Genomic DNA, 17,354 nt, shown 5'->3' with positions numbered 1-17,354 from the left:
TCAATAATAACTTTATTCCTTTAAGTTTTACCATCATGTGCCCAGCCTTTAGGCTCTTTAGCTATAATCTTATCAAGGTAGCACACCACATTCTGCTATGGCCTTCTATATTTTTCCTTCAGGCAAGTTACGTATCGGAGGAGACCAAAAAAAAAAAAAAGAGTACCAAACATTGCTTCATTTTCCAGATGCAAAGACAAATCCGTGACATTGAGCAACACACCATAAGATATCAGTATCCCTGAAGATAATTCCCTTCTAAGTCTCACGCTAGAGCACGGCGAGTATCAGGGGTACGACCTTAGAAACAGTCGCGTTGTACCAACAACAAAACCAGCGGAAAACGCAGGAGATAACAGTATTTTCCAAGTGCCGGGAACGCGTTATTCCAGGTACCGACCTCCCAGCGTGGAACGCAAATCTATTTTCACCTCTTCTCAAAACCTAAGTTTCTCCTGAATACAGGCAAAAACCCACCGGCCTGCCATCAACCCGCAGTTCCCAATATAACTGCCGGGCCAGGAGATCTCACCTGGAGTCACATCCCCGACTTCAGCACTTATTCCCCATTTAGTGCAATCAGGGCCTATTTTATCTCAGGTTGAGAAAAGGGCAACAGGAGATCAATCAATCACAATTTCCCCCCTTTAAATTACTCACCTGTTTGTGCATTTCAATATTCAAACCATACGACATTTCATAGTACTGGGGAATAAAAAAAAAAAAAAAAAAAAGAGAGCCAAGAAGAATTTGAATTAATTTAACATAAGGTATTTGCATAAGGTCATTACCAGAAAGCATCCTGGTCAAAACTGCGCTTAAAGCATTCGTAGCCAAGGAAATTATACCTTATAATAAGCAGATGTTTATAGGGTTTAACTGGCATGCATTTAACAAGAGGACACTCCTTTTTACTCCTGTTTTCTCCTCCTAAGCTACTTAGAAAAACAAAGAGGCGCAGAGCTGTGTGACAGGCGTCTGCACAGCCCTGGCAGAACAGGTACAGCCCGTAGTCTGGCCAAAAACCCAGTTTCTCACTGGGGGGGTGGATTTATTCCCCCCCAGGGTCCAGCAGCACTGCTGGGAGCCCGGGGAGCGCCCCGGCCCTTCCTCCCCACAGGGAAAGGGGGTGCTGGGTCCTGCTAAACCCACTAGAAACACAAACGATCCCATCTGGGGGCCCTGCGATGCAAATTTGGCCAAAAGAGGCTTCTGCGGCAACAAAAAAGCCCACTTTTCCCGGGGGGGGGGGGGGGGAGGAGGATGCCCTGGGAAGGCACCGGGGTGGCTCCGCCGAGCGCCCCGCGGCAGCAAGGGGGGCAGCTCGGACGCCCCCCCCCCCCCCGGGGCACCCCCCGGTGCCCAGGGCCGCTGCTCCTGCCCCCCCCCGGGGCTGAAGGCGCCGGCAGAAAGGGGTTAACAGGAAACTTGTCACGGCGCTTCCAGCCGGCTGGGTCCCTGCTGCGCCCCGGCACCAGCCGAGAGCGGCGGGCAGGGCAGGCGGCCCTCTCCCCGCCCCAGCCCAGGGCTCCGCCGCGGGGGGTCAGGGTCCCTGGGCAGGCAGCTGCCCGTTCTGGGGGTGTCCCCCCCCCCCCGCCTTCCCTAGCGCACGGCTGGGCTACCAGCTAATGACATTTACAGCCTGATCCAAAATCTGATTAAAGTCTCTTACCATAACGTAATGGCGCTGCATTTCTGTCTTCTCGTTCGCCAGCTTATCATACTCCACTTTCAGGCTGGGGGGGGCAGAGCAGAGGGGTGAGACCCCGCGGGCAGGGAGGGCAGGGGAAGGCAGGGGAGGGGAGCGGCGCTGCCCGCGGCCGCGCCCCGGCCCCCCCCGGGCTCACCTGTGGTACTGGGCTTGCAGGAACTGGAACTCGTCCTTGATCCGGTCGCAGGACTCGGCCACGGTGAATTTGAAGCCCGGCTGGCCCGGCTGGTGCGGAGCCTGCGGGGAGCGGCGGGGAGAGGCGCTCAGAGCTGGGGAGCTGCGGGGCGGGGGGAGGGCATGGGGGGGCTCGGGGGGAGCGGGACTCACCGGGTGCCGGCCCTGGGGGTACATGGCAGGGCTGGGGCGCGGTCACTGGAGCCAGACGCGACGTGCGCTGCTGCCCGCCGGCCACGGAGCGCTCCCGGAGAGGCCGAGAACTGGAACAAAGAGACGAGAGGAAAGTCCGTGCGGGGGGCGGAGGAGGGAGGGCGGGGGGGGGGGGGGGGGGAGCGGGCCCGGCCCGGCTCCCTGCGCGCCCCCCCGCCCCCCCGCGCAAAGCACCGCACCGCCGGGGAGGCGCTGCGCGCCCGCGGAGCCGAGCCCAGCCCGGCCGAGCCGCCCGCAACCGCCGGGGCCAGGTGCCGACTCCCCCCCCGCCAGGCCGCCTCGCTCCGCGGTCCTCCGCTTCCCTAACCCCCCCCCTTCCGGCACCCGTTCTCGGAAAAAAAGAAAAATCACCTAAAAAAAATAAAATCAAAAAAGCCCCAACAACCCCACACCCCAACCACAACAGCCCCGAGGAAGGAGGATCCCGCGGTATTCCTGCTGCGAGAAGAAGGGGGAAGCAAAGCCAGGAACTAACGCCGGAGCACGACGGCCATGGAGGAGAGGAAGAGGGGGGAAGAAGGCCGTACACATCCGACTTCCCGGGCGCCGCGGACATGCGAAGTGCGAGCGGTGCCTCCGCCGCGGCTCCCCCCCGCCCCGGGGGCGGCCGTTCAGCTCCGTCCAGCCGGTATCGCCGTAACTCCACAAGCCATGCTGCTGCAGCTCCGGGGGGACCGGGGATGGGGGGTCCCGGCCGTGGGGCGGAGGTGGGCGGTGGTGGTGGTGCCGAGCGGAGCCCGCCGCGCCCGGCCCCCGCGATGCCGCCGCGCAGCGAGGCAGCCCCGGAGCACGCGGTCCGCGCCGCCGCCGCCAGAGCGCTCGGGCAAAGCGGGGCGGCGGGGAGGGGGAACAAAACCCGGGCTGCCTCTCCGCCGCCGACCAATGGCGAAGCGGAGAACCCACGTGGGACGGGAGAAAGCGGACGCTGACTGGGCGCCGCCGGCGGCGACGTCACAATGCCAGCTTGTGTCTGAAACCATGTAGCGAAGGCGGCGGCGGGGCTGCCCCCCGCGCCACGCCCCCCCACAAGCCCCGCCCCGGGCCCCGCCCACCGCCAGGCCCCGCCCAGCGGCCCCGCCGCGGCCGCCCGGTTCCCCCCGCCGGCGGGGCTCGCCGCGGGAAGGGCGGGAGCCCCCGGCCCCGCAGCTCCGAGCAATCATTCACGGTTCCTCCCGCAGCCCGTGAAGGACAGCTCTGCCCGTAATCTCGTTAGATCGGCAAAGCAGCCCAATTAGGCGCTGTAAAGCAAACAGAACCGCTTTGTCACTTTAATGTTGTCACTTCACGAGCCGCGATACCGATAAAATGGTCGGTACGGCGGGAGGAAGAGGGGGCGGGCGACCCTCCCGCACCGAGCGGGGCGACGGCTGCCCTTCCTCCGCCGTCCCTCCCCGCTCCCAGGCCAGCGCACGGCCCCTTTGATGTGCCGGCCCCGGAGGAGGCCGCGGCCCTGCCCGGTGCTGGCGGCGGGGGGAACGGCCCCTCCCGCTCCCCCTGCCCGCCCCCCCCCCCGGCGCCTCCTTTCAAGTCCGAGCGGCTTCAGCGCCGATCGCGGGCCACGTCGTTAACGTTACACACTCCCGCCCAGCGGTTCGCCCCGCACAGCCGGGGGTGGGGGGGACACCCGGCTTGCTCCCCCGCGGAGCCGCCCGCTCACCCACGGGTGGGCCCGGCGTGGGGTGATGCCCCCCCCCACAGCGGGGCTCTGCACCCCGCGAGCGGCTGGGCGCGCGCGCACACACACACCCCCCCCCCGGGGCGAGCAGCCCCCCACGCTCGGCTGAGCTTCCCGCGTGGGAAGGGGGCGTGCGGGGACGAGGGGGGAGCCGCGGCCCCACGGGTGGGCCCGGCCGAGCGCGGCTCCGCGGCACAAAATGGCTCCTCTCCCCCGCGTCACACGGAGCCTCCCCGCCCCACGTGGGGGCCCCTCCAGCAAACCCCACCCCCTCAACCAATAAAAAAAGCCGAGCGGCCTCTTCCTCCAACGCTATTGGCTGAGCCGCGCCGGGCTGCCGCTGCGGGGAGGGCGCTGTCAATCAAAGCCACGCGGGGCCGGAGCGCTGACAAATGCCGCTGCTGTTCAGCCCCCCGCTTGCAAATACCGCCCGGCATGGCGGCTTAATTAGCTCGGAATGGCTTTTCCTCCCAGCTCAAACAATCTGTCACTGCCGCGCGGCGGAGGCGGCCATGCATAAAAAAGTAAGCAGAGGCTAAATATCAATTTGATTTTGTGTATCAAAGGAATATTTTAGTTTTTCTCCCTAGTAATGAAACGTAGCCATTTAAATAATAAAAAAAAAGGGGGGGGGGGAACAACCCACAACAACCCCCCGAAAACCACCCCTGGCACGGGGGGGGGGGGTGTCCCCCCGCTCCTGGGGTGCGGGCCGGGGTCCCCCCCGCGGAGGGGGGCTAGGGGCGGGGCGGAGCCCCCCCGCTGAACCCCCGGGGGTGGTGGCGGGGTGGGGGGGTGCCCCAGCCCGGAGCCCGCCCCCCCGCCCCGTCCCGCGGCCCCGCCGCTAATTGGGTGCGTTCCGGCTGTTGACGTGACAAGAAGTGTCAGGGCCGGGCGCTGCCCATTGGCCGCCGAGGCCGGCCCCGCCCTGCCCCCACGTGGGGACCGGCCGAGGCGGCGGGAGCGACGCGAAACCCGGCGCGGAATCTCACACGCGGAGCCGGAGCCACCGCGCTCCCCCCCCCGCCGCCGCCGCCTCCTCGCCCTTTCGGCCTCCTGCTCCGTTTCCCCCCTTTCCTGCTAATTTTTTAATTTTGCCTCCCTTTTGCTTTGCTTTTCCTTCGTAGAGGCAGCAGCTCTCTGCAACGGCCCCGCACTGCACAGGGTGCACATTGGGGTGCACATTGGGGTGCAAAGTCTGCCCGGGACTGCAGTCCCAGGAGACCGGCTGCCTGCCTCAGGCAAGCAGACACCGGGAGATCGCCCGTGCAAGCCAGCGTGGGAGAACGTGGGCCCACGGAGCTTCCAGCCACACGGGGGGGGGGCTCCTGAGACCGCCTGTGCCTGCCGAAACAGCAAAAATTAATGGCGGCTAGTAACCCTGGAAATAATAGTGGTGAAACCGGTACTTATTTTTCCTGTAAAGTGCTCTCCCTGGCAGTTCGTTCTGCCGCGTACATCCAAGGCGACAACTATTTAGTGGAGGAACGTGACCAGTGCTCCCGGTGTCACACGCTCGCATCGGTCCCAGGAGGATCGCAAAGCAAAGGCGGCAGCACCTGAAAATCCTCCCCTCCGCGAGGCTCTTGGGGACGGGACACGTGCTGCCCTCCCTCGCCGCGCTGCCCCTCCTCGCCGCCCGGCATGGCGGCAGGCTGCCGGAGCTGCCCAGGCTCCCCGCGGGCTGATGGAGGATGGATAATTCTCCAAATCGCTGCACTTTGGCCTCAGCGCTTGCTCTGGGTTTGCAGATATTTGTTAATTTTTCATGGCTGGGGAAGGTTAATTGATCTTCCCCCTGGCAGGTTCATGCTAACCCTGCAGCTGCAGCGGTGCGGGTCCGGGTTTGGTGCTGCTGGGTGCTGAGCCCCTGCAAGCCAGCGCCGTCTGCTGAGCACTCCCGTTCCCCATTGAGCCTCGCTCTGCGCCTAACTGAGCTGGAAAAGTGCAAAAACTGGGGTGATTCCAGCGGTGGGGCTGAGCCAGACCCTCTGCCCAAGGGGCTTTCTGGGGCCTAATTCAGTGGACACAGGACACGGGGAGAGGAATGGAAAGCAGCAATTTTGCACAGAAAATTCATTTCATTTCTCAAAATAGAACACATTAGATGAGCTGCTTCCCTCCCCCAGTGGTACTTATGGACAAATTCTGATTTTTATTTAATGGTTTCCCCGAAAAGGTTGTAATTTTCTTCACATTCCCATCTAGCCATAGCTCCAGCACTGTTGTGGTGAACTCAAACGACCGAGAATGCCTCCCGTTAATTGATATTCCTCACGCTAGGACTGTACTGAAATAGCAGATGTTTTATTTTAGCTTATTAAAACTCACCTGGTTGGAAAAAAAAAAACAACAACCTATTAGGGGTGAAAGGAAACGTTCTGGTTCATATTGATTTAAAATCTACTTAAATTGATATTTGCACATCCCAATTACAAACTGTGATCTTTTCCCATAAGTTATTTTTCTTTTTCTGAGGTTTTTTCTTAACGATCTTAGAAAAAGCCTCAGCGCGAGAAGCCACCGTCTCCTCTCCCGGCCAGACAGCCGGTGCTGCCGCCAGATGCCTTTGCCACGGCAGAGCGGGGCCGTGGCGGGCGATGCGGGGCAGGAGGGGGGCAGGGAGGAGGCACCCTGCCTTCTCCCCAGCGCCGGGGCTGCGCTGCCTTTCCTCCTGGCCGCGTGTCCCGAGCCGAGCCGGGGCAGCCGCACCGCTGAGTGAGGATGAGGATGAGGGCGAGGGCTCTGGGGATGCTCAGCGAAGGCCAGCGGCCCCGCGCAGCCCCGTGCGCATGGTTTGGGTGCCTGCAAAGGGCAGGTCCCCACGGGGACGCGGCAGTGGAGCACCCCAGGGTGAGCAGAGCGCAGGAGGCACTGGGCTCCTTCGGGGCCATGCGGTGATCCCTCCCGTAGCAGGTCAGGGGTTCCAAGAGTGGTTTGGGCCAAAATGTGCCCCATCCCCTGTGCTGCGGTGCCAGGGTGCCCGGGCGTGCTGCGGGTGTGCAGCCGTGGCACCCTGCAAGGTCTCATGGCCGGGGGAAAGGAAACGGGAGATGTCCTCATCCACCCTGTCTGGGGAGAAACCTCAGGCCGGGCTTCTGGGCACAGGGTGTTGTGACACCGTCCTGTCCCCGCCGCGGTGCCGCCCTTGGGGGAAACCGTCTGAGCTGCCCTTCCCCTTCCCAAACGGCCTCGGCGGGGGAAGAGCCGCTGCACCCCATCCTCCCACAGTCGATGCTCCCACGTCGGCCACCCCCAACTGGCCCCAACCGCCCCAATGGCCCCAGCGCTGCCGGGTCCCGGCCCCCGGCGCCCGGCCCCCGGGCGGGTGTACACAGCCCCTCGGCAGCCCCGCTCCCAGGGACGGGCGTCCTGGGGCCACGGTACGGCCGTAGGAAATAGGGGAGAAAGAAACCTGCAGGGTTTGTTGCAGCTGGCCGGGTCCGAACGTCTGCACAGCCACGGTCACCACGCTCACCCCAGCCTCCCGGCAGGGAAACGGGTCCAAAACGCCGGTGATAGGAAATGTATTTCTTTCCCCATACTTTTTGTCTCCACTTCACGTGCTGCGTGTCCCATGAATCCTAGAAGAGGCCGGCTGTGGCTTTAGCTCAGCTTCGTCAGGTCCTGTGGATTTGCTGCTAGGGTGCAGAGAAGGTGGTGGGGGATAAGAGGAGAAACCTGTGTGCACACACACACATGCACACATGCACACACACGTGTGCACAGAGATGCACACACACATACGCACACACACACGCACACACACACGTGCACACACGTGCACACACACCCACCGGTGACTGACTCGCCTCGGTTCCCACCTCCTTCCCTGGCCGCCGTGACCAGCTGAACTCACCCAACACGCAAGCGGTGCTCCCCGCGCGCGGCAGCTGACGGCAGCCGCCCCGAGAGGTGGCTTTATCGTTGACAAGGCGGTCCCGGCCCCAGTCAACAGCGTGTGTTTACATTTCAGGTGACACTATCTGCCCTCCGTGCAGGGCAGGACCCTGCCTGCCAAATTTCCTTTAGCTTTCAAGTTTATCTAAACAAGGATTTCAGAGCGGGGAAGGCAGTGAAACGCATACTAATGACTGACCGCGGAGAGCCAGGAGAGCTATCAGCAAGTTTATTTTCTTTGCGGGGAAGCTTGGTTTTATCTGCTCTTGGCAGTAAGGTTTTACAGCCTCCCCCAGCAAGAGAGGGTTCAATCCTGCAACTGCTTCTGGCACCAGCATCCCCCGCAGGGCTGGGGACAGCGAAAGCCTCTTTTGGTTTTGGGTGTTCCCGCTAGTGATGCTCTGAGCACCCGCAGCCAGCCCGAGCCAATACCTGCACAACAGACCGTGCTCTGGCTTCGAGATTTTCCTTTCTCCTTTTTTCCTCTTCAGAGCAAATCTTGGGGCTCTGGGTGGAAAAGCGCACCCACGCAAACCTGCAAAACGGCAGAGGACTGCGGGTCCCTCCTGCAGGAAGGGGCCTGAATTCCTGCTGTGTGTATGGGTCAGAGCCTTGACCCGAGTCTGCAAACGCAGCACTCCTCCTCAAACACCTCAGCAGAACTTCTGAGCTGTGACTTTTCTCTCTGCTCCACAGCCATAAAGGAAAAATGAAAGCACCGTGCTGGCGTCCTCTGGGCCGGCGGCAGGAGCGAAGAGCCGTGGGGAAGGCCGTTGCCCTCCATGGCCACGTGCGCCTGCTCTGCACATCCACAACCCCCACCGCCAAGAAGCCTCGGCAGCCCCGGCACGCAGGCGGACGGGGAAGAGCGTCGGTTGCTGGTGTTGCCACAACAGGCCCTGATTACCCCGTCCTTTCACAAGCAAAACTCCCATTGACCTCACCCTCATCCGCGGGATTTGCTTGAGCAATCCCGGCGCCCGCCCAGCCCAGCGCCTCCGAGCTGCAGCAGCCGAGGCCGGGGGCTGCCCGGGCAGGGGGGCCCGGGAGGCAGCAAACCTGCTGGGGACCTGCTGCAGCATTGGTTTTTCACGAGAACACGTCTGGAGGTCCGAGGCGTGTTTCCCACAGAAGACCCCATGGCCTCTGAGCCCTCGCCAGAGCCAGGGGACCCATGCCCAGGTCCCTGCGGCAGGGAGCATTTCTGCAGGCAACTGTGAATGGTGCTGGAGGGAGGGAGAGACCCCGGGACCCTCCTGGCAGCAGAGGCAAACCCAGAGGAGCCGGATCCGGGCTGGGAGCCGGTGTCTCGCCTGCCAGGAAAGCCTCGGCCCATCTGCTCATTTGCCAAGTTTTGGGCAAGAGGTTGAGACCAACACGAGGAGCTGGTGGAGGGATCGGGCCCAGGACTCGCTAACAGGGCTGGGCTGCAGCTCAGGTCCAAACCCAGCAGCTCCGGCACTGCCGGCTCCATCGAACAACTCACCAGTGTCCAAACCCAGATGGGGAACACAGGGCATCGGACAGCCCTTTGCAGGCAGGGAAGCAGTGTTCCCTGCCCCTGCCCGCCTCCTGACCCCTGCCCCGGCACTGCCCCTGGCACGCAGGGACCCCCGGACGAGCGCAGCCGTGAGCCGCAGCTGTGCTTCGGCAGAGGCCCTGCGCCCGGAGCAGCGCTGGCCTTGCACGCTCAACCAGCGCTGGTTGCACTGGGGCTCCGACACCGCATCGGCTCCCAGGATAGCAACACTGTGCACTTATCTATATTTATGCCAGGCTGCACCCCGGATGGAGGAGGGAGAGGAGAGCCTGGCCGCTCTCGGCAGGGAGAGCAGGTTCGACTGTGCCCGCGGAGCCTCCCCAGGCACCGGAGCCGGGGCCAGCCCCTCGCCAGCCTCCCCGGTCCCCGCAGCTGGAGCCAGGTTGCTCGCGGGTGCTCGCGGGTGCTCGCGGGTGCTCGCCGCCAGCGGAGCCTGGGCCGCGGGCACTCTGCTCCCCACGCTCACCTGCCCTCCCTTCCTGGGGCGAGCGGCTCAGCCCAGGCTTTTGCTGTATACTGTCTAATTATAGATATTATATTGCAAATGGCTTTTGGGCCTGCTAATGGTATTACTGGTGTTATTCTTCTACTTGTTAATTATAACCAATTTGTTTGGGATGCCTTCCCAGTTTTCGTCTGTAATTGCTCTCCCCATTCCCTGATGACTGTGACTCAGCAGAAACTCTGCAGTTTCGCTCAGGGATGATATTACTCTTTGTCTCTCCTGCCAAGCGCGGCTGCAGACGGCTGCCTGTGCAGCACGGCTACCGCTCCCACCCCGTCGGTGGCCGCACTCCAGCCCGGAGCAAGCGGCTCGGGGACCGGGAGGGATGCGGGACGGTGGTGGCGCGGGTCTGGCATCCGCGCTGGGTTGGAAGCGGGGCGACGGCAGGCTTGCTGCGGAGCTCCGTGCCCTCGGATGCGGCATCGCCTGCGATGGCTGTTGGGCTCAGGCCTGGGGATGCTCATAAGCAAGTTGCTGAATCAGGGCTGTGGCCCATAAACCATTATAGGATTCTGCCTGCGAAAACCCAGCAAGGCTCGGTATGACTAAAGGCTTAGCCAAGGAAAGAGGAAAATATTAAACGGATTGTTTTCTTTTTATTATTGCTAAATTCTAAAGAAGCTTGCTCTTCTCCTCTCCCCGGCATTAACTGCAGGTAAGTTATTTGGAAAGCGAGTATTTCACCAGAACAGCCATTCAAGTAGCCTAATACACACATTAGAGTCTATTTGCACTTAAAAGAAGTGGGAGGTATTAAATCAGCCTCTGGCCAGATAGTCATTGTATAAACAAGAGCTGTTAACTCCTACTTGATAGCAGTGATAGCAAGGGAAAGGAAAACAGCCCTGCAGTGTCATGACCAACCTGACACAACACGTTTTAGGTCTGGAGAAAAAAAAACCAAAGCCCTGCGAGTTCCTGGCTGCCCGGGCCGCGGGAGGGCGGCTGCCAGCGCCGGGCCTGGCCGGGCTCTGCAGGCAGGGGCGCTCCTCCTGCCCCCCAGGCCCTGCCCGCTGCTCTGCCGGCACCGCTCCCGCATGCCCCCCCCCGGGGAGCCGCTCTCCCGCCCGGGGTCCAGCAGCAGCATCAACAAGGCAGGCAGCGTGGCACCTTTGCCTGCTCACGGACCTGCTCAGGCTACCGGCAGCAAGGGACGGGGTTATCTGCAGCCGAAACAAGGGGTCTCCAGCCGCCTGGGTCCTGCGCAGCCCGAGTCCCCCCTCCCGCAGAGCAGGACCGGCTGCAGCATCAGGGAGTGGAGGTCTGCACGGCTCCGCTCGCTCCCGAGCAAACCCGGGTATTAATGAAATTTATGAGTCAGAGCGAGCAAAAGAAGCTGTTTTCAGCTGACTTCACTCACCACTTCCTCTCCTCGCGTTCGCCTCTCCCAGCAGCCCACTTATCTTCCCCCTGGAGCGGTGCCCACCTCCCTGCCCGATACGCCTCTATCGCTAACAGGCCGGAGCATTCAGCACCAGGATCGCTTCTGAGTTTGCTCACTCACTTGCTCAAGCACTCTCAAGTTGTTCTCTGTGGCTAATCAAATGTCAAAACAAGCTACCCCTGTGATTTTGAGAGCTTTTAAACAGGAAGACATTTACCACTGATACATGAGAGCCGCGCACATTTGTCTGGGGCTCAGCCTGGGACGGGTTTCAGCGATAGCTCAGGGCTGCTTTCAGTTCCAGCAAGTATCTGCTGGGTAGGAGCTATTTTGTGGTCTCTCTTTGGAGGAATAATGACTGTACGAGCCCATGGCAGCGGTCCCACCGCTCGCCCAAAGCCAGCACTGCTGTCTCTCGTGGGGACGGGGCTCTTTCCCTCCGGCTGGTGGGCAGGAGACAGCTGCCAGCACGGGCAGGCAGCACCCCTCCGTCCCAGCGCGCCCCACTCCTCAGCTAATTAAACCATGTTTTATAGCCCGACTCTAAATCATGTGCCTCGGGACTAAAGCAGTGAGCTTTCAGCGTTTGAGAAGTGATAACTTCTGAGCTGTCCAGAAGCCCAGGAGTCCCCAGGGAAGGTGCCGGGGACCTTTCGGTTCCCATGCAGCCCGCGGCGAGGTGCAGCACCCGCAGAGCCCCCCGACCCACCACGGGCTGGGCTGAGCCAACGGCTGCAGAAGAGCGGGACCCTGTGTAAAGGACAATTTTGATTTCAGAGCCGCTTGGCTGGTCTCCCTGCAGTTCTGAAATCAAAGCTGTCCTTCATGCAGGTACCCGCTCTTCTGCAGCCAACGCTGGCCAAAACCCGGCATGTGACTCTCCAAAGGGCCCCGCACAGCCTGGGTACTCCCCGTCTCCCACCCTGGAGCATCCCCTGCTGAGAGGAAGGGGTCAGGGCCCCCAGCCCCGGGGGGGGGGCTGTCAGCAGGGCCCCCCCATATCCAGCACGCCCCTGCTCAGCAGGGGGATCCCGTCTCCCCGTACCACCCACGTGGGATGAAAGGCGCAGCGTGGGGTTTGGGATGCCCCGACACGCTGGCGGGGCTCCAGCATTGTGCCTTGTGCTCTCCAGCCCCGGGAAGGAGCCGGCTGGGAGCCGGGGCTTCGACAAAGGGCTTGTTTTGCCCTGGCAAGGCGCAGCATTGGGCTCTCGGCAAAGGGGCCAACAATTACGCGCTGCCTGCGAGGACATGTGAGAAATTTCATCAAAGCAAGAAGAAAATGGAAGAGGTGGAAGATGAAGAGGCCCCCCATCACCCCCAATAAAACATGGCATTTGTCTGCAGAGCGCTTGTCCCAAGAGCTGCCTGGGCTGAGGGATGCTGCCTTCCCCAGCAGCCCATTAGCTCCACTGCGGGCAGCCGGCAATTTCCCCCTTGCAGGGTTAGCCTTTGTTCAGAGGCTGCCTCAGGTGACAGGGCAGCCCGTGCTGCCCAGGCCTCCTCTCCTCCAGCTGGCAGGAGCGGGGCGGCAGCACCCACCCCAGGGGCTGTGCCCCGCTCCCGGCCGAGGGCACCCGGGCTCCAAGCGGCTCCGGCCGCAGCGGCGCTCGCACCCGGCCTTCAGAGCCGTCCTTGGCCCAGCTGAACGCTGAGCTCAAGCTGCTCACGGGAGCTGCCAGGTTTGCACGACGCTCGCCCTGTGTTTTCCACTTTCCTCCCAGCACATCTCCAAAGTCTTTTAAAAAAACAAAAAATAGCCACAGCTTCCTGAAGGCTCCACAACAGAGGGAGATGCTTCTGTCGCTCAATCTGTTGCTGGTCTGGAAATGAAGCATCTTCCTCCTCGGAAGCATTTAATCAGACACGAAGAGCGCACGCACGCACGTCAATCTGAGCGGCAAGCCCTGGTGCTGCCGTCAGCCAGAAACACAGCGGTCCACGCAGAGTCGCTCGCTGCCACGCGCCGTGGCCGGGGAAAATGAAGCCTCCCAGGGTCCGTGGGGGCAGAGGCAGGTCCTGGGGACAGGGACATCGTGCCGAGGCTGTGCAGGTGGAGGATGGAGGGGACCAAGCCTGGCGCTTGCAGCCGAGCCCAGCTAGAGCATCAGCCTCGCCGCCTCCCACCCTCCCTGCCTCGAATAACTCCCAAGCTTTAGGTTTCCTGTCTTGCTAGGGGATCTTAAACCTCCCCCACCAAGCACCGGCTGGGGGGTCGGGGCTGCGGCCGTGCCACCCCGCAGAGCCCGTCCTCGCACCGGCTGCGCGGTTAGGAGGGGGCGATGCCCGCTGCCATCATAGGAAGGGCATTGGGAGCAGACAGGCACAGACTTTGTCCCAGCCCGAGACAAGGAGAATGCTGTGGGTTTGCTTTTAGACAAATGAATGGATTTTACTGTTTGACCAACACTCATGAGAATGCCAGTCAGTGTGAATTTGGCAGGAGGTCTGACACTTGTCAGCTTTGGTTTATAACCAGAGAAAAGCAGCCAGCTCTCCGGAGGAGAATGACGTGCGCGCGTTGCTGTGCGGGTTTGTTCTCGGAAGAATGTGTGGCAACAGAAGATCAAGCAAATACTTGGGACCGCTACATCACGGAGGACTTTGTCAGCTAGCCGGAAAGTTTTAGAAGGGCTTCACACTCTTCACAGTCAGCCAGGCCACTGCCTGGAGCCGGGGTGAAAACACAACAGCGTGGGGTTTGTGAATAACAGAAGCATTACTGTGGCATCCCTAACGAGCGCGGCCGCGGCAGCACGCCCTCGGAACGGCGCTTGGGGAGCGGTGTCAGCAAGCAGCCGTGTCGGCCCCACGCAGGCGAGCTGCCCGTCTGCCCAGGAGAAGTGGGAGCCGGCAGCGTTTTCCTTGGGGGGGCTTTGCCGCAGGCACCTGCCCGCCTGCTGCCGAGCCGTGGGAGGGGGCCGCGCCGGCGCCCAGCTCGGGGCAGGGCCCTGCTCCAGCTCAGCCCACCACGGAGGCGGCCCGGGATGGGACTGCCAGCCCGGCCAGCGCCAGCGCGGTGTTTCGAGCCGGAGCAGGATTTTTATTTAAAGCCCTCGTCTCGGCCACATTTCCCGTGCAGAAGCCAGAAGCTGGTGCAAAAGACACGTGTGCAGTTTACTTTGTTTTGGTTTTTAAAGGCTCTCCAGCCTGCAGAAGGGAATGAGGGTTTCTCTGCCTCGAACAGCTCACCAGAACAGCTTATTCTGCAACATCTATTCCAGGCAGTTTCTCCGTGTTGACAAAGCCCTCGGACAGGGAAGGCCAAATGTTTGTTGGGATCACTCCCTCTTCCTCGGCTCTCTCGCTTGCCCAGGGATACGGGGATGCTCAAGGGTCTCTGGGGCAGGAGATGGGCAGTCCCTCCGGCACCCACCGTGCACCCGTATCGGAAGAAACCCGGAGCCGCCGAGGCCAGGGCCCCCGAGGTGATGCTGCACCAGGAACCGAGAGCCCAGCCTGCAAAACGGCCCTGACCAAACAGACCAGACCAACTCCGAATGAATCATTCCAGGCAGTGGAGTAAATCATCCACCTCTCTAAAAGGGCAGCAATTGCCTTTCCCTGGGTTGCTTTGGAGCAGGTCTTAAGGAGACGGGACTTTCTACTTAGCATTAGAGAGCATTATGACTTGCCGTGGTGGGAAGGGTGTGTTGCATGCATGGCTGCAGGGCAGGTGCTTGCTTTTCTCCCGGCAAGAGATTTTCTCCAAGGCACGGCAAAGCTCTGACTTCGACCTGTGGTAACGCAGCTCCTTTTGCTTCGTGCTGACAGCTCAGACTGATGCTGCAGCCTGGCTTTGCTGTGGTCTAGGTGGCCCTTGAGTATGGGTTTGGTAGGCTCCACCTAGCACCTAATGAGTGTTTGCCTGCTTTGCTGTGCAATTTGGCACGATGGGCAGCCTTTGCTCAGGAGCTGCCCCAGTCTGGGAAAGATAAGGGTGTTGCAGGCCAGCTCCGAGGCGGGATGACAGAGCTGTTTGCAGGCAGCTCCTCTGATCTGCCCAGCTCTGCTATTACTCCCCGAGCAACCATTAATAACCCGAGTCATTACGGGGTGCTTTTCCATTCAGAGACTTAACAGCTCTCTAAAGTCAAACGAGCGAGGCGGGAGTTACGTGCTTCACCCCAGTTGCGCAACGAGTCCACGGCCAAGCCAGGAACCAAACCCACACCTAATCACCGGGCCGCAGCTCGCCCGGTGCTCACGCTCAGACCCTGGCCCGGGGCCAGGCTGGGACTCCTCTGGAGACCACAGCAGCGTGGTGCTGGCGGGCTGGGGCACGCTCGCCTCCGAGCTGGCGGGGTGTTTCCCTGAGGAAGGGACTGAGGACTGAGGACTACGTCCTCAGAGGTCTTGCTCTCCTTTGGACATCTTTGATCTGGGCGTTGTGGTCTGCCTGGCTTCATGCAGTGGCTGCATGGAGGAGGAGGAGGAGGATCAAGCTCTGTCTGCCCGGTCCTGATCCAAACTCCCTGCTCACCCCGCTCCAAAGACTTGTTTGACCCTCAGTACTGCAGCATCCCCAGACATCTGCTCGGGCTCCGACGGGAAAGGAGGTCCCCGGTTGCTCATTGATACCTCCCTGTCCCCTTCCCCGTCACAACCTTGTCCACCTGCAGCCCCCCCCAGGACAAAGCTGGACCCAGCAGCTGCACGCCTCAGCCCTCCCTTGCCCGGGTACCTGCGAGGCTGACGTGGTCCAGGACGTTCCCGCAATGTCTGCACCACAAATGAGCCTCCGAGGTGAAGGGATCGCCGCGATGAGGAACGTCAGCCCGGCACCTATGAGCTGCTTGTTGAGTAGGAGGGACACGTGGTTCTTGGGTACCGAGCAAACTTCTCCCGGCTTTGCCTGCACGAGCCCACCGACCGCCTGGGATGAAGGAGGAAGGGGGGAACTCCCGGGCTCTGGGGGGTTTCATGATTTCCCGAGCGTGGGGTGCAGCCCCGCATCCCGGCAGCCCTCGCTGGGGAAGGGGCAGCCCAGCAGCCCGGGGAGGCTGGCGGTGGCTTGTCCTCCAGCAAGGGAGGCCGGATCGTCCCCCTGCTCCTAACTGGTGTCAGAGGTGGCCGCTCCGAGGGCTGTGCCAGCTGCAGCAACCTCCTGCTGTAAGGGATCATCGGTCCTTAAAATAGCTCTATATCATTAGTTACATCTAATTGAAGGTGTTTTGAATGCAACCTCCACAACACACAAACCAAATGGGAAATGACATACCATCAAATTAATGCCCCCAAACCATGATAAATGACTGGTTAGATGATTAATGTTTCTATTTCTTGGTTTAAGAGAGAACAATGCCGCCTGGCCCAGCATTTATCTCCGTTGCCTGCAAAAGGTCACCGGGCATCCTCAAAATAACTAGGACTATCGCCCCGCTGTTACGCCTTCAGATGCACCGCGGCGCTCTCGACCCGACACACGCTGCAGCCCGCGTGCTCGGGGATGGAGCGGGGCGAGCTCTGGCCATCGCCACGCCGGGCGAGCGGGGACGGGCGGCTGCCCCAGCCTTCCCGGGTCCCTTTCGGCTCCATCATTACGGACATCCCAGGCTGCCTCGGAAAATCGTTCCCTGATGATGCATCTGAGGAAGCTGGTCGTCAGAGCAATGGTTTATTGGATTGGGATTTTGACATCTGAGAGGACTCATTGCTACGCTGGCTGTTTTATTAAATCATTAAAAGACACTTCTTTAATAGTTCCAGAAATATCAACTTTTCATGTGGCTGGGGCGGCTTGCTGCTCTGCACCTGGAAACGGCACAAATTCTCTTTCAGGTTCAAAGCAGTCTGGCTTCTGATACACCGCATATAATTAGAGATAATTGACGTGAGCGTGTTCAAAGGAGCCCGAGGACCGGCGGAGCGGAGGAGCTGGCTGCGCTGTCGCCCGGCACCGTCTGCACCGCGCGGTCCGACCCGCCACGCCGAGGCCGTGCCGAGCCCCGCCGGCCCCTCGACACCGGCACCGGCTGAACCCGAGCGCGTGGGGCTGACGCAGCGGGTCCCGCTGATGCCACGGTACTTTGTGGTGAAACCCCGCAGAGGGACAGCAAGCCGGGGCGAGGACGGCTGCACTGCAGCCCCGAGATCCCGCAGCTTGTCCCGACAAGACGCTGTTTGTGCGCGGAGATTAAAGTCTCCTGTTCAGTAGCAGGAAAATGCAAATAGTGTTTAAACAAGCTGTTAATTGTTAAACCACATTGTTTAGGGGTAATAATCACTGGAACACCTTGTACTAGTAAAATG

At 61.1% G+C, this 17,354-nt stretch overlaps 1 protein-coding gene and 1 long non-coding RNA gene across 12 annotated transcripts in view; both read right to left on the bottom strand.

Annotated features, from left to right (window-relative positions):
- TLE3 (TLE family member 3, transcriptional corepressor) overlaps positions 1–2,902 on the bottom strand; it is a 35,606-nt gene extending 32,704 nt beyond the window's left edge. For 5 of the 10 annotated variants that reach the window (XM_075159675.1, XM_075159677.1, XM_075159678.1 and 2 more), the window contains exons 1-5: positions 2,574–2,898; positions 2,039–2,148; positions 1,848–1,948; positions 1,673–1,736; positions 661–705 (exon numbers count right to left, since the gene is read on the bottom strand). In XM_075159675.1, coding sequence (XP_075015776.1) covers positions 661–705; positions 1,673–1,736; positions 1,848–1,948; positions 2,039–2,062 — 234 coding nt within the window. In that variant the 5' untranslated portion in view covers positions 2,063–2,148; positions 2,574–2,898. Of the gene's footprint in view, positions 1–660; positions 706–1,672; positions 1,737–1,847; positions 1,949–2,038; positions 2,149–2,573 lie in introns of all 10 variants that reach the window. The other 5 variants (XM_075159676.1, XM_075159679.1, XM_075159682.1 and 2 more) reach the window with 2 other exon arrangements.
- A 3,006-nt stretch (positions 2,903–5,908) lies between these two features.
- Positions 5,909–11,134, bottom strand: LOC142086554 (uncharacterized). Of its 2 annotated transcripts, XR_012675155.1 has the most exons (3): positions 11,079–11,134; positions 8,106–8,208; positions 5,909–7,411 (listed from the first exon to the last, which is right to left on the bottom strand). It is a non-coding gene; the product is annotated as an uncharacterized LOC142086554 (long non-coding RNA). The 2 variants fall into 2 exon arrangements; XR_012675154.1 differs by lacking the exons at positions 8,106–8,208; positions 11,079–11,134 and adding an exon at positions 7,571–7,971.
- Between the last annotated feature and the right edge of the window lie 6,220 nt (positions 11,135–17,354).

This window comes from Calonectris borealis, chromosome 11 (genome assembly GCF_964195595.1).
Source record: "Calonectris borealis chromosome 11, bCalBor7.hap1.2, whole genome shotgun sequence".
Classification (NCBI taxonomy): domain Eukaryota; kingdom Metazoa; phylum Chordata; class Aves; order Procellariiformes; family Procellariidae; genus Calonectris; species Calonectris borealis.
The sequence above is the reverse complement of the archived record's forward strand: the minus strand, read 5'-3'. Positions and strand labels throughout refer to the sequence as shown.